The sequence below is a fragment of the Leptodactylus fuscus genome, chromosome 6 (assembly GCF_031893055.1).
Source record: "Leptodactylus fuscus isolate aLepFus1 chromosome 6, aLepFus1.hap2, whole genome shotgun sequence".
Taxonomy (NCBI): domain Eukaryota; kingdom Metazoa; phylum Chordata; class Amphibia; order Anura; family Leptodactylidae; genus Leptodactylus; species Leptodactylus fuscus.
This window is the reverse complement of record NC_134270.1, coordinates 166,829,428-166,846,042: the sequence shown is the minus strand read 5'-3', so window position 1 is coordinate 166,846,042 and position 16,615 is coordinate 166,829,428. Positions and strand designations below refer to the sequence as shown.

At 44.7% G+C, this 16,615-nt stretch overlaps 1 protein-coding gene across 1 annotated transcript; it reads right to left on the bottom strand.

Annotated features, from left to right (window-relative positions):
• Positions 1 to 6,268: 6,268 nt before the first annotated feature.
• On the bottom strand, positions 6,269 to 13,236 carry LOC142210133 (serine protease inhibitor swm-1-like). The gene is made up of 3 exons (XM_075279160.1): positions 13,200 to 13,236; positions 12,509 to 12,547; positions 6,269 to 6,627 (listed from the first exon to the last, which is right to left on the bottom strand). Exons 1-3 carry the CDS (start codon positions 13,234 to 13,236, stop codon positions 6,269 to 6,271), a joined length of 435 nt encoding a protein of 144 aa, XP_075135261.1.
• Positions 13,237 to 16,615: the final 3,379 nt, after the last annotated feature.

Genomic DNA, 16,615 nt, shown 5'->3' with positions numbered 1-16,615 from the left:
AGGGGCCAAGATGGCGATGTTGCACAATGCCGCAGTCACAGATCCTTTCTCCTGCCAGCAGCTAAAGTGCCTCCCTTTTTTTTTTTAAATGGCACAGCGATCCTGTTTGTGACGCCAACTGCGACCACCCCGGGAGATCCGTGCAGGAGGCTGGACTGTCACGGTGACCTTATAGGCACCAGAACTCCCAGGAGAGGTGCACAGGGTAATAGGCAGAGTCAGTTAGATGTGACGCCAGTTGGAGTATTGGGACACCCGCTGGTCCCTGGGCTGAGATGGTGATGTGGGTGCCAGTGCTCCCTCCAACAAGGAGCTTTTGCCCAGGGCTTAGCTGCAAGGAAGGCAATGTCCAGGCCAGGATCAGTAGAAGTGCTCACTGCTTTATTGTAACAGGCATCTGCTGGTCACTTGTCCTGTAGCAGTGAGCTGTGGCACAGTGGCTTGTAGCTGGCTGACACCTTCCCATGTATTACCAGAGAGTCTAAGATGGCTGCAGGTCCAGTTTCTGGTCTCCTGCAGACAGTTCAGTTACCTTGTAGAGGTAGGTCCAGGCTGCCAGGGTTATAGTTCTGCTTAGCCTGATATAATCTTGTCCTCTTACTGATAGTGATGGGGGCGCTGTCACAGCTTCTCTGCCCTGCTGCTGCTGTGGCAATCCTCACAGCACATAGTGTCCTAAACACAAGATGGCCACTGCCACACTTCTCCTGGCTTCTTCTTCCCTGGCTGCTTACTGGATACTACTTCCTCTCTCTACTATGACTATTTCCTGTTCCAGCTACAGATCTGCCCACTATAGTGCATTCCTATGGAGACCACAGCTCACTAGGACAAGTGATACCAGAGAACAACAGCTTGAGAACAAATGAACACAGTATGAACATGGCAACATATACAAACAATCATAACATGTAAGCCACTTTTATGGCCAAATAATCATTAGTAACTCCTGTGAGGGGATTACATCTGTACACAGTGACTGCACCAGCAGAATAATGAGTGCAGCTCTGGAGTATAATACAGGATGTAACTCAGGATCAGTACAGGATAAGTAATGTAATGTATGTACACAGTGACTGCACCAGCAGAATAATGAGTGCAGCTCTGGAGTATAATACAGGATGTAACTCAGGATCAGTACAGGATAAGTAATGTAATGTATGTACACAGTGACTGCACCAGCAGAATAGTGAGTGCTGCTCTGGAGTATAATACAGGATGTAACTCAGGATCAGTACAGGATAAGTAATGTAATGTATGTACACAGTGACTGCACCAGCAGAATAATGAGTGCAGCTCTGGAGTATAATACAGGATAAGTAATGTAATGTATGTACACAGTGACTGCACCAGCAGAATAGTGAGCGCAGCTCTGGAAGATAATACAGGATAAGTAATGTAATATATGTACACAGTGACTGTACCAGCAGAATAGTGAGCGCAGCTCTGGAAGATAATACAGGATAAGTAATGTAATGTATGTACACAGTGACTGATCAAGCAGAATAGTGAGCGCAGCTCTGGAGTGTAATACAGGATGTGACTCAGGATCAGTACAGGATAAGTAATGTAATGTATGTACACAGTGACTGTACCAGCAGAATAGTGAGCGCAGCTCTGGAAGATAATACAGGATAAGTAATGTAATGTATGTACACAGTGACTGATCAAGCAGAATAGTGAGCGCAGCTCTGGAGTGTAATACAGGATGTGACTCAGGATCAGTACAGGATAAGTAATGTAATGTATGTACACAGTGACTGTACCAGCAGAATAGTGAGTGCAGCTCTGGAGTATAATACAGGGTTAGTTCAAGTTAATTTATTTTTTTGTGAATTAAAACATTTAGTTGTTTCCATTTGTATAAGTTACCATTGTCATGTCCTTATAGTTTTTGTCCTCTTTATTGGATGAGGAACTACAGTCATGGCCAAAAGTTTTGAGAATGACACAAATCTTCTATTTTCACATGATCTGCTGCCCTCTGGTTTTTATATGTGTTTGTCAGATGTTTTTATCACATACAGAAATAGAATTGCAATCATATTATGAGTAACAAAAGCTTATATTGACAGTTAGAATGAGTTAATGCAGCGTTGCAATATTTGCAGTGTTGACCCTTCTTCTTCAGGACCTCTGCAATTCTCCCTGGCATGCTCTCAATCAACTTCTGGACCAAATTCTGACTGATAGCCGTCCATTCTTGCACAATCAATGCTTGCATTTTGTCAGAATTTGTATTTTTTTGTTTGTCCACCCGTCTCTTGATGATTGACCACAAGTTCTCAATGGGATTAAGATCTGGGGAGTTTCCAGGCCATGGACCCAAAATCTCTATGTTTTGTTCCCTGAGCCATTTAGTTATCACCTTTGCGTTATGGCAAGGTGCTCCATCATGCTGGAAAAGGCATTGTTGATTGCCAAACTGCTCTTTGACGGTTGGGAGAAGTTGATCTTGGAGGACATTCTGGTACCATTCTTTATTCATGGCTGTGTTTTTAGGCAAGACTGTGAGAGAGCCAATTCCCTTGGCTGAGAAGCAACCCCACACATGAATGGTTTCAGGATGCTTTACAGTTGGCATGAGACAAGACTGGTGGTAGCGCTCACCTCGTCTTCTCCGAATAAGCTGTTTTCCAGATGTCCCAAACAATTGAAAAGAGAATTCATCAGAGAAAATGACTTTACCCCAGTCCTCAGCAGTCCACTCCCTGTACCTTTTGCAGAATATCAGTCTGTCCCTGATGTTTTTTCTGGAGAGAAGTGGCTTCTTTGCTGCCCTCCTTGAGACCAGGCCTTGCTCCAAGTGTCTCCGCCTCACAGTGCGTGCAGATGCACTCACACCTGCCTGCTGCCATTCCTGAGCAAGCTCTGCACTGCTAGTAACCCGATCCCGCAGCTGAAACACTTTTAAGAGACAGTCCTGGCGCTTGCTGGTCTTTCTTGGGTGCCCAGGAGCCTTTTTGCCAACAATGGAGCCTCTCTCCTTGAAGTTCTTGATGATGCGATAGATTGTTGACTGAGGTGCAATCTTTCTAGCTGCGATACTCTTCCCTGTTAGGCCATTTTTGTGCAGTGCAATGATGACTGCACGTGTTTCTTTAGAGATAACCATGGTTAACAGAAGAGAAATAATGATGCCAAGCACCAGCCTCCTTTTACAGTGTCCAGTGGTGTCATTCTTACTTAATCATGACAGATTGATCTCCAGCCCTGTCCTCATCAACACCCACACCTGTGTTAATGGAGCAATCACTGAAACGATGTTAGCTGGTCCTTTTAAGGCAGGGCTGCAATGATGTTGAAATGTGTTTTGGGGGATAAAGTTCATTTTCTAGGGAAATATTGACTTTGCAAGTAATTGCTGTTAAGCTGATCACTCTTTATAACATTCTGGAGTATATGCAAATTGCGATTAGAAAAACTGAAGCAGTAGATTTTGTAAAAATTAATATTTGTATCATTCTCAAAACTTTTGGCCATGACTGTATATAAGTCCATATTGTGCAATAGGCAATCTAATATGCAAAGCAGGATGCTGATATCATTATAGATTTTTACATTATAATTGCTAATTTTGTATATTACAAGGTTTAGTTGCGACAACGCCAAGCATGAGTAATCTGTAAATACTTGCTTTAACAGTAGGGGCCACCTGAGAAGAATTGTGGGTGTTTAGGTTGTTACTACTAAAATTTGCTCAGCATATGGGTTATTCCTCTTCTCAGACAATAGAGGGCAGAAACAGTATATGGGCCCCTTCTTATACCATATCTTATCATAGAGCACAACCCTTATGTCTCTGTAACAATGTATCAATAATCCTTAAATTCAGTAGCTCAGGCTATTTACTAGGGGTTGTTGGAGGGTTGGCCCCAGAATCATCTTTTCTGGTGGATCCAAGGACAGTAGGAAGTTACTTTAGGGTGGCAGTGGGTCGCATAAGCTTCCAGGCCTCCTGACAAATGCATTTTTGCTTTAAATTAAGCTTTAGGCAAGGTTTGGTAGGACTGGCTGCCTTCAAAATGTTCCCCACTGCGATGTCCACCAAATGGCTCCTTCTAACTTGATGCCGTTTGGTTGTCAAAAATGGCATTGGATGTGAAAGCAACCACTCAGATATTGTAATAGTCACTTGTGACCTTGATATCGGAGGAATGAATGGTCCATGTCAATTGTTTCCAATTGTAGTCAATGCTTCCATATCACGGCCATGTATAACAGCAGAAACGCTGCAACTATGCTGCCCACTCAATGCCTAAGCCGGTGCCATCTCTAAAGACCCAACACTCACTATGTAAGTATGGCAGGAGGAATGTTAATGCTCAGGTATAAGATGTAAAATGCATTCAGAAAATATTTTCGTACTTAATCTCCCATATTGACAAAGTGACAATGGAATGTTAGAAATCTTTGCAAATTTATTGAAAAGAGAAAAATATAGTTTTCCTTTGCCATCATTTTCTTACTTCCAGAAGGTCAGTGGTGGACTGGCTGTCCACTGGTAGTCATCATCCAACCTGATGGAACTTGAAAAGATCTGCAGAGAAAAATGGCTTTAAATCCTAATGTGGAAACATTCTGGCATATTACTCAAGAAGACTGGAGGCTCTAATCACTGCCAAAGCTTATTCTGCTGAGACAGTTCACATCTGCATCAGAGTATCCGTTGGACTCCGTCTTGATATCCTCCTGAAATTGGCAGACACACAAATTATGCAGAGAGGACGTTTTCCTCTGCAGGTTTCAGTTTTAAAATTACAGACAACCCCATTATAGGATATTACAGCAGCCCAACTGTCTTTTGTTATTGTCCTCAAATGGACCAAAGTAACAAAAAGGCAATGCGAGTGTGAACTTAGAGTAAGTATTGAGTAAAGGTGGGAGAACCTCTCAGGAGTCATCTCAAGTTCGGGTGATTTTGTACCAAACTCTGTTTCAGGTCAAATAAGTTCAGTATGTACCAAATCTTAAATTTGCTTAAAAAATAGTGTAGAATATTCTTAGGGCTCCTAGGAACCTATCTATAAAACATAGTGTAGAATACTGTCAGGGCTCCTAGGAACCTATCTATATAACATAGTGTAGAACACTGTCAGGGCTCCTAGGAACCTATCTATAAAACATAGTGTAGAATACTGTCAGGGCTCCTAGGAACCTGTCTATATAACATAGTGTAGAATACTCTTAGAGCCCCTAGTAACCTATCTATAAAACATAGTGTATAACATTGTCAGGTCTCCTAGGAACCTATCTATAAAACATAGTGTATAACATTGTCAGGGCTCCTAGGAACCTATCTATAATACATAGTGTAGAATACTCTTAGGACTCCTAGGAACCTATCTATAAAACATAGTGTAGAACACTGTCAGGGCTCCTAGGAACCTATCTATAAAACATAGTGTAGAACACTGTCAGGACTCCTAGGAACCTATCTATAAAACATAGTGTGCAACACTGTCAAGGCTCCTAGGAACCTATCTATAAAACATAGTGTAGAATACTGTCAGGGCTCCTAGGAACCTATCTATAAAACACAGTGTATAACACTGTCAGGGCTCCTAGGAACCTATCTATAAAACATAGTGTAGAATACTGTCAGGGCTCCTAGGAACTTATCTATAAAACATAGTGTATGACACTGTCAGGACTCCTAGGAATCTATCTATAAAACATAGTGTAGAATACTGTCAGGGCTCCTAGGAACCCATCTATAAAACATAGTGTAGAATACTGTCAGGACTCCTAGGAACTTATCTATAATACATAGTGTATAACACTGTCAGGACTCCTAGGAACCTATCTATAAAACATAGTGTAGAATACTGTCAGGGCTCCTAGGAACCTATCTATACAACATAGTGTAGAACACTCTTGAGGCGCCATTTGTTCAGTTTTGTTAAAATCCAAACAATTTGGAATTTGTTTATTGAATCTGGTTTGTGACAAAGCAGTTTGTCCATTTCTAGTACTCATTAAATACATACATCAGTACAAGATTTTAGTTTTTCCTTCTCAATAATTTGGCAAAGGCTTCACTTTGTCAGTATGGGATGGTGCATGAAGAATGATGGGGTGAACTTTATTTTTTTTTTTTACTTTAACAAAAGGCCACAACATAATAAAATTATATGATAAGGAGATTAATTACTTTTTAAGTCAATAAAAATAGATAAAAACAATGTTTGACAACCATTTTATTTCTATTAGATATGTCTCCATATCATTGGACGAGGTCACTTGTTGATAAGGTATATGGGATGGTTTAGCGATGTTTGGTGCAGTCCTGAGGTAGGACACATTTACTGCCATCACTCAGGAGCTGGTATCCCTCTTTACACTTACACCCAATTGCACAGGATAGGGGGCATGTAATGCTAGGATTGAGGTATGTGTCGCAGGATTCCAGGCAGTTATTGGCACATAAGCTATACGTGGTGTTCCCCGTGCAGCACTCTTCATTTTTCACACATTGTCCAGCAATATTCTCTACAGTGCCATCCTTACAATAACATCCAGGCTGACACCCACCAGGGCAAATAATATTAGGGGAATTGCAGTTTAGTGGGCAGGGTTTAGCACAGTCCTTATATTCTTTGCCTTGTTCACAAAATTTCGGGTTGACTGGAAAAAAACAAAAAAAACAATAAAGAGTTAAAATAAACATGAAGGTTATCTGTGGTTACAAAAACATGGCTTCTTATTTTCAGTAACAGAGTTACACCTGTTCATAGGTTGCGTGCACTATTGTAACTCAGTCCCAATTATTTCAATGGAGCTGGGCTGCAATGCCAGACTCAACCTGAGAAACAAGAGTGGCACTGTTCATGAAAGAAATCCATTGGCCCTCATTTACTATTTTTTTGCCAGAATTCTAGTATAAACTTGCGACATGTGTTGGTGCATTTGGGGTGCACTGTGTCACATCTCTACTAGGATTGAGCCGATTTTGAGATTTCAGATTCGTTTTTAAAATCCGATTTCCGATCATTTTCCATCTGAACCCGATCCCAATTCCGATCCTAATGTAAGTCAGTGGGATTTTTTAATGATCAGGATTTTTTTTCTGTGCAGGTAAGTTGAGCAATCAGGATCGGAATTCCGTTCCCGATCTTTTTTTTAGGCAGGATTGGAACCCGATGACGATTGTGAAATTTACTCGATTGCTGATCGGGATCCAATCTTTTCGGATCGCGATCGCTCAACCTTAATCTCTACTGTTGACCCGCTCACCACTTTTTTTTGGACAGTGGGCGGAGTGGGGTGCTTTAACTCATATATAGATCTGTGACTAGAATTGCTAAGAGGTCCTAGAGTGTGTTTTTTTCCATTCCATTCCTGACGAGCCCTTGTATTTGGATTGATATTATGTTTTGGGGGATGTTGGGTGACAACCAAGATGACACCAGTGTTTAACCTGTTTTCAAGCCAAAACGGAAACCTATGCTGAGCAGAGAGATGAACACAAGGAGTCCAGGTACACTAAATGATCACAGGCTATAATAAGTGGCGAGGCTTAAATACCCCGCCTCAGCCCCGGATCGGACGGTGAGGCAGCACTTTGATGGACTGTATATCACAAACCCAGCCACAGTTTGACTGATAGGAATGGCAACCCTTAAATAAGAACTACAAGCATGGCTGCACTGATGGGAGCAATGGCTGCAAGATGAAGAAGCAAAAGCATAGACATTGAGATTCCTAACATAATTTTGTCTAAATAGTCCCTTTTAAATAATATAGTCAGTGGGGGAAGAGAAGTGACAACAGTTCTAAGGCTATTATATGATGTAGCACTAAAAGTGGCAAAAATATTTAATAAAACTCAATATTTTATTGGATTCCTTTTAAAAAACATATATATAGCCACAAACACACAAGGTTACTCCTTTAAGATTTGTATCACCAGCTCACATACTCAGTTGGTCTGGGAAACCCGGAGTAAACACTTCATTCCAGAGTGACCTACAGTAGATCTAGTCACCTGGAATACAGATACAGCAACACTAGATTGCAAGCCGTAAACTATTTGAGCATTAGTTATAAACTGGATTGAGCCACAATTTAGCTCACTAGTAGAGATGAGCGAACAGTGTTCTATCGAACACATGTTCGATCGGATATCAGGGTGTTCGCCATGTTCGAATCGAATCGAACACCGCGTGGTAAAGTGCGCCAAAATTCGATTCCCCTCCCACCTCCCCTGCGCTGTTATTGGTGCAAAAAAGGCGCCAGGGAAGGTGGGAGGAGAATCGAATTTTGGCGCACTTTACCACGCGGTGTTCGATTCGACAGGAACTACGACACCAGGGGCATTGAAAAAAATTGGAAAGTCATTGGCTGCCGAAATCAGGTGACCTCCATTTTAGACGAGTAGTGGATTTCAAATCCGGGTCATATGAGAATGTGAACTTTGTGACTATGAGACAGGGATAGCTGTACAGGCAGGGATAGCTAGGGATAACCTTTATTTAGGGGGGAATGTTATTAAAAATTACTTTTTGGGGCTCTATCGGGTGTGTAATTGTGATTTTTGTGAGATAAACTTTTTCCCATAGGGATGCATTGGCCAGCGCTGATTGGCCGAATTCCATACTCTGGCCAATCAGTGCTGGCCAATGCATTCTATTGGCGTGATGAAGCAGTGCTGAATGTGTGTGTTTAGCTCAACTACACCGGTGGAGTAGTTGAGCTAAGCACACAGATTCAGCTCTGCTTCAATCAGCGCTGGCCAATGCATTCTATTAGCTTGATGAAGCAGAGTGTGCACGAGGGTTCAAGCGCACCCTCGGCTCTGATGTAGCAGAGCCGAGGCTGCACAAGGGTTCAAGCGCACCCTCGGCTCTGATGTAGCAGAGCCGAGGGTGCACAAGGGTTCAAGCGCACCCTCGGCTCTGATGTAGCAGAGCCGAGGCTGCACAAGGGTTCAAGCGCACCCTCGGCTCTGATGTAGCAGAGCCGAGGGTGCACAAGGGTTCAAGCGCACCCTCGGCTCTGATGTAGCAGAGCCGAGGGTGCGCTTGAACCCTTGTGCACCCTCGGCTCTGCTACATCAGAGCCGAGGGTGCGCTTGAACCCTTGTGCAGCCTCGGCTCTGCTACATCAGAGCCGAGGGTGCGCTTGAACCCTTGTGCACCCTCGGCTCTGCTACATCAGAGCCGAGGGTGCGCTTGAACCCTTGTGCAGCCTCGGCTCTGCTACATCAGAGCCGAGGGTGCGCTTGAACCCTTGTGCACCCTCGGCTTTGCTACATCAGAGCCGAGGGTGCGCTTGAACCCTTGTGCACCCTCGGCTCTGCTACATCAGAGCCGAGGGTGCGCTTGAACCCTTGTGCAGCCTCGGCTCTGCTACATCAGAGCCGAGGGTGCGCTTGAACCCTTGTGCACCCTCGGCTCTGCTACATCAGAGCCGAGGGTGCGCTTGAACCCTTGTGCAGCCTCGGCTCTGCTACATCAGAGCCGAGGGTGCGCTTGAACCCTTGTGCACCCTCGGCTCTGCTACATCAGAGCCGAGGGTGCGCTTGAACCCTTGTGCAGCCTCGGCTCTGCTACATCAGAGCCGAGGGTGCGCTTGAACCCTTGTGCAGCCTCGGCTCTGCTACATCAGAGCCGAGGGTGCGCTTGAACCCTTGTGCACCCTCGGCTCTGCTACATCAGAGCCGAGGGTGCGCTTGAACCCTTGTGCAGCCTCGGCTCTGCTACATCAGAGCCGAGGGTGCGCTTGAACCCTTGTGCAGCCTCGGCTCTGCTACATCAGAGCCGAGGGTGCGCTTGAACCCTTGTGCACCCTCAGCTCTGCTACATCAGAGCCGAGGGTGCGCTTGAACCCTTGTGCACCCTCGGCTCTGCTACATCAGAGCCGAGGGTGCGCTTGAACCCTTGTGCACACTCTGCTTCATCAAGCTAATAGAATACATTGGCCAGCGCTGATTGAAGCAGAGCTGAATCTGTGTGCTTAGCCCAACTACTCCACCGGTGTAGTTGAGCTAAACACACACATTCAGCACTGCTTCATCACGCCAATACAATGCATTAGCCAGCGCTGATTGGCCAGAGTACGGAATTCGGCCAATCAGCGCTGGCTCTGCTGGAGGAGGCGGAGTCTAAGGTCGGACCTGAATGGAGACTGGTGTGGAGCGATCTTAGACTCCGCCTCCTCCAGCAGAGCCACTGCTGATTGGTCAAGTTCTGTACTCTGGCCAATCAGCACTGGCCAATGCATTTCTATGGGGAAAAATTAGCTTGCGAAAATCGCAAACTGACAGGGATTTCCATGAAATAAAGTGACTTTTATGCCCCCAGACATGCTTCCCCTGCTGTCCCAGTGTCATTCCAGGGTGTTGGTATCATTTCCTGGGGTGTCAGTGGACTTGGTGACCCTCCAGACACGAATTTGGGTTTCCCCCTTAACGAGTATATGTTCCCCATAGACTATAATGGGGTTCGAAACCCATTTGAACACTCGAACAGTGAGCGGCTGTTCGAATCGAATTTCGAACCTCGAACATTTTAGTGTTCGCTCATCTCTACTCACTAGCATAGGAGCTGAGATGTGAGTGTGGTGGGGAGGGTCCTCGCTACCATATCAGGTTGCAGAGCTAGTAGAAATACATTCCCCCACCCTTTCAGTCTATTAACTCACTAATCCAGTCACACTAAAGGGTTACTTAGGGAAAATACCAAGACCCTAATGATATCAGAGGATATAGCATCTACAATGTCCCTAGATTATTGATATTGATGCTCAAAGGGTCACAGCAGCTATAAAGCTCTCAGCTACCTGCTATGTCCCGTTCAACATTACATCTGGTCGGGGGTCAGATAGAGACACATTGTTTCTTAAGCGTCTCTCCTCTGTACCATAGAGCTAGTCAGTTGACCTATTCTGACATACAGCCTTAGCTAGATATATTGCAGCTTGGCTCGGACAGTGCTTCTATTGTTACTGATCTAGCCCTATAAATTCCTCTCTACGAGTCTCATCTAGTGCAGCCTTCACACTAGACTCATCAGGAGAGTAATCATTTTGACTAATCACCCCACGGTCAGAGGTGCGGTTACAACCGCAGTTCTCAGCGGTTAAGGCTTAACATTAAAGTATCAGCGTCCACCATCAGGGCGCTGAGAACTGCGGTTGTAACCGCACCTCTGACCGTGGGGTGATTAGTCAAAATGATTACTCTCCTGATGAGTCTAGTGTGAAGGCTGCACTAGATGAAACTCGTAGAGAGGAATTTATAGGGCTAGATCAGTAAGGGCTAGTTCACACGTGAGTATAAGGGGAGGTTTTTGACAGCGGATTTCGCGTCCAAAACCTCCCCTTATAATGGTGGTCTATGGAGACCGCCGGGCTTCTGTTCTCCGCTAGCGGCGAGCTGCTGCTAGCGGAGAAAAGAAAGGACATGTCCTTTCTTCAGGCGGAAGCCGCGCAGTCTCAGCCGCGCGGCTTCCGCCCCCAGCAGCTCCCTCCTATGTCGGCTCATTCATTTGAGCCGACAGCAGAGGGTTAAGCTGCGACAGCGATGGTCGCGGCAGGCGGGTTTTTGACAAGAGAGAGACGTGGCTCGCCGCGTCTCTCTCTGTGTCAAAACCCGCGCGGGCAGTTCACGTGTGAACTAGCCCTAACAATAGAAGCACTGTCCGAGCCAAGCTGCAATATATCTAGCTAAGGCTGTATGTCAGAATAGGTCAACTGACTAGCTCTATGGTACAGAGGAGAGACGCTTAAGAAACAATGTGTCTCTATCTGACCCCCGACCAGATGTAATGTTGAACGGGACATAGCAGATAGCTGAGAGCTTTATAGCTGCTGTGACCCTTTGAGCATCAATATCAATAATCTAGGGACATTGTAGATGCTATATCCTCTGATATCATTAGGGTCTTGGTATTTTCTCTAAGTAACCCTTTAGTGTGACTGGATTAGTGAGTTAATAGACTGAAAGGGTGGGGGAATGTATTTCCACTAGCTCTGCAACCTGATATGGTAGCGAGGACCCTCCCCACCACACTCACATCTCAGCTCCTATGCTAGTGAGCTAAATTGTGGCTCAATCCAGTTTATAACTAATGCTCAAATAGTTTTAGGCTTGCAATCTAGTGTTGCTGTATCTGTATTCCAGGTGACTAGATCTAGGTCACTCTGGAATGAAGTGTTTACTCCGGGTTTCCCAGACCAACTGAGTATGTGAGCTGGTGATACAAATCTTAAAGGAGTAACCTTGTGTGTTTGTGGCTATATATATGTTTTTTTAAAAGGAATCCAATAAAATATTGAGTTTTATTAAATATTTTTGCCACTTTTAGTGTTAAGTACAAGATAGACCCACCTCAGTTTTTATTATATGATGTAGGCAGCAATCACTGAGGCCGATGGACAGTTACCTTCAGCCTCTGTATGGATTAGTTTAGATCACTTATATAGCAGTGCTATGATGTAGTGAAGAATATCACATACAAAAAAAATTGGAAAAAATTTACACTTTTTTATGGGGTTAAACACTTACTGGATTTGCTTTGTGCAGATATCAGCAGGAGGAGAACACCTGCAAAATACAAAAAAATAACTACAAATATTGGTATAAATAGTGAAAAAACCTTATAGAATGAGAGGGATTGTAATGGCATAGCAGCCTGAGAAAATAGGATAGAATGATATCAGCAGCTAAACAAGTAGGAAAGTATCCAAAATATTACACGTGTTATGACCAATTCCAATGGAAATTTGTAGAATTCACTTAGAAGGATCTGTTTTATGATGAGCAGGTAATAAAGATATGGCCCACCTATGACCAAACATTGACTGTACCTTTATCCATCAGAACCAAAACACTGAACCAAAAACCTTAAGCGACAGTGGACTGCTATGGGAAGAACTTTGTTGCCACTATAGCAATGGTATAGAACTATGGCACCATACTTATGTACAATGTGGTTAGGATCCACTATTGGACATGATTTTATGCCTTCCACTTTGGGTGAGAGGTAACTGTTTGGCTGGTTGGATATAGCTTAACTAGCAGTTTTGCTTGGAATCATGCTGAGACTTCCTGCTCTGAAGGGGGAGAGAGAGCTGCTAGAGTTTGAAATCTGAGCTTATCAGCCAGCACTCTCTAAGAAATATTAGTAAAATAAACCTATCAATATTTAGAACAATAGGAAACCGCGGTATACAGATCTATATTATATACTACTCACCCAGAGATGACAGCAGTACCACAGATGTTCCTGCCATCTTTAACTCTAAGGTTTTCTGCAAGTTATGAATTAATTTGATTAGAGTAAAATAATAAACTTTTTTGAATAGAATTTACGTAAATACATGAACTGAACCCCATTATTGATATGCAGAGTGCACTTTATCTATTATGGTGTTTGGTTTATGAATTGTTACGTACACACACGGACAAAATTGTTGGTCCCCCTGGTTTAATGAAAGAAAAACCCACAATGGTCACAGAAATAACCTGAATCTGACAAAAGTAATAATAACCAAACTTCATGTTGACAAGCCACAAAGCTTCTGGGAGAATGTCCTATGGACAGAGGAGACAAAAATCGAACTTTTTGGCAAAGCACATCAGCTCTATGTTCACAGACGGAAAAATGAAGAATATCTTGTAAAGAACACTGTCCCTACTGTGACACATGGAGGAGGCTCTGTTATGTTCTGGGGCTCCTTTGCTGCATCTGGCACAGGGTGTCTTGAATCTGTGCAGGGTACAATGAAATCTCAAGACTATCAAGCCCACCCACAATGAGACAGTGCAGTGCGTGGGGCAACTATTGTTTCTGGTCAAGCGCTGTGAACTACCTGTGAGGTGAAATACAGTTGTAAGGTGACTGGAAACTTTCACGGAATATGTGAACACAGTCTGAGAAGACAGAAGCAAGAACGTGTGACTGTTTCTCTAAGAATATTCCCCCCAAAAAAAAGTTATTATTTGTACTTGATAAAGGGCTCAGCCTGAAATGCGTAGTGTTTGTCCTATCCTATAATATTAGAGAAAGTTTGTGTGTTTGGATGTTTGTTCCTCAATCACGCAAAAACGGCTGAACGGATTTGCATGAAGTTTGTAGCGGGGCTACACACTATTTTGTGGGCGGAGCTCTATAGGAAGAAGCTGATTAGTGTTAAAGCTGAAGAAAATGAAGTCTCATAGAAGATGGGGAGACTACAGAACATGCAGGCTGTGTGAGGGCAAGAGGAGTATATCAGATGTAGAGTTTCAGTGAGTACTACAGGGAATGTGTTGTTCTGCCTCTGATGGGGGAGGGGTGAGAACTTTGGCACATTTCAGCAACATCCGTTCAGCCCTTTGTAACACAGAAGCTGCTCACACAGTCACATAACAAAACCCCTGTAATCACAATTGCCTGATGCAGCAGAGTTTAGGCAGCACTGTAGCACACCTCTATAGGCTATACATATGCAAACATGTACATACAGCATATGCATCGATGTAGCAGAGCCGAGACGCAGGAGCAGGCTGATCAAACTGTTGCAAATTTCTGCAACATCCATTCATCCCTTTGTAACACAGAAGCTGCTCAGACACTGACATAAGAACACCTCTCTAATCCAAATGGCCAGATGTAGCAGAACTTAGGCAGCGCTGTAGCACAGCTGAGTATGCTTACCATATGCAGAGATGTACGTACAACTGAGTATGCTGCGCATATGAAGCGACGTAGCAGAGCCGAGATGCGGGAGCAGGCGGATCATCCACAACAGCAATTGGCTAAATATAAGTGGCTTAGCGCCAAAACCAACCCGCAGACGAAGTCGCGGGCAGATGCTAGTTAACAAAGTCTTGAAGGATTTACATTTCCGACTCCTACCATATTGGTCCTGCACCTTGCTGGTATTTCATGTAGTCTAGCTGGGCTGTGAGGATCACTCCTCCTGACAGTACTATTCATAGCTAGAGATGAGCGAACACTAAAATGTTCGAGGTTCGAAATTCGATTCGAACAGCCGCTCACTGTTCGAGTGTTCGAATGGGTTTCGAACCCCATTATAGTCTATGGGGAACATAAACTCGTTAAGGGGGAAACCCAAATTCGTGTCTGGAGGGTCACCAAGTCCACTATGACACCCCAGGAAATGATACCAACACCCTGGAATGACACTGGGACAGCAGGGGAAGCATGTCTGGGGGCATAAAAGTCACTTTATTTCATGGAAATCCCTGTCAGTTTGCGATTTTCGCAAGCTAACTTTTCCCCATAGAAATGCATTGGCCAGTGCTGATTGGCCAGAGTACGGAACTCGACCAATCAGCGCTGGCTCTGCTGGAGGAGGCGGAGTCTAAGATAACTCCACACCAGTCTCCATTCAGGTCCGACCTTAGACTCCGCCTCCTCCGGCAGAGCCAGCGCTGATTGGCCGAAGGCTGGCCAATGCATTCCTATGCGAATGCAGACTTAGCAGTGCTGAGTCAGTTTTGCTCAACTACACATCTGATGCACACTCGGCACTGCTACATCAGATGTAGCAATCTGATGTAGCAGAGCCGAGGGTGCACTAGAACCCCTGTGCAAACTCAGTTCACGCTAATAGAATGCATTGGCCAGCGCTGATTGGCCAATGCATTCTATTAGCCCGATGAAGTAGAGCTGAATGTGTGTGCTAAGCACACACATTCAGCACTGCTTCATCAAGCCAATACAATGCATTAGCCAGTGCTGATTGGCCAGAGTACGGAATTCGGCCAATCAGCGCTGGCTCTGCTGGAGGAGGCGGAGTCTAAGATCGCTCCACACCAGTCTCCATTCAGGTCCGACCTTAGACTCCGCCTCCTCCGGCAGAGCCAGCGCTGATTGGCCGAAGGCTGGCCAATGCATTCCTATGCGAATGCAGACTTAGCAGTGCTGAGTCAGTTTTGCTCAACTACACATCTGATGCACACTCGGCACTGCTACATCAGATGTAGCAATCTGATGTAGCAGAGCCGAGGGTGCACTAGAACCCCTGTGCAAACTCAGTTCACGCTAATAGAATGCATTGGCCAGCGCTGATTGGCCAATGCATTCTATTAGCCCGATGAAGTAGAGCTGAATGTGTGTGCTAAGCACACACATTCAGCACTGCTTCATCAAGCCAATACAATGCATTAGCCAGTGCTGATTGGCCAGAGTACGGAATTCGGCCAATCAGCGCTGGCCAATGCATTCTATTAGCCCGATGAAGTAGAGCTGAATGTGTGTGCTAAGCACACACATTCAGCACTGCTTCATCAAGCCAATACAATGCATTAGCCAGTGCTGATTGGCCAGAGTACGGAATTCGGCCAATCAGCGCTGGCTCTGCTGGAGGAGGCGGAGTCTAAGATCGCTCCACACCAGTCTCCATTCAGGTCCGACCTTAGACTCCGCCTCCTCCGGCAGAGCCAGCGCTGATTGGCCGAAGGCTGGCCAATGCATTCCTATGCGAATGCAGACTTAGCAGTGCTGAGTCAGTTTTGCTCAACTACACATCTGATGCACACTCGGCACTGCTACATCAGATGTAGCAATCTGATGTAGCAGAGCCGAGGGTGCACTAGAACCCCTGTGCAAACTCAGTTCACGCTAATAGAATGCATTGGCCAGCGCTGATTGGCCAATGCATT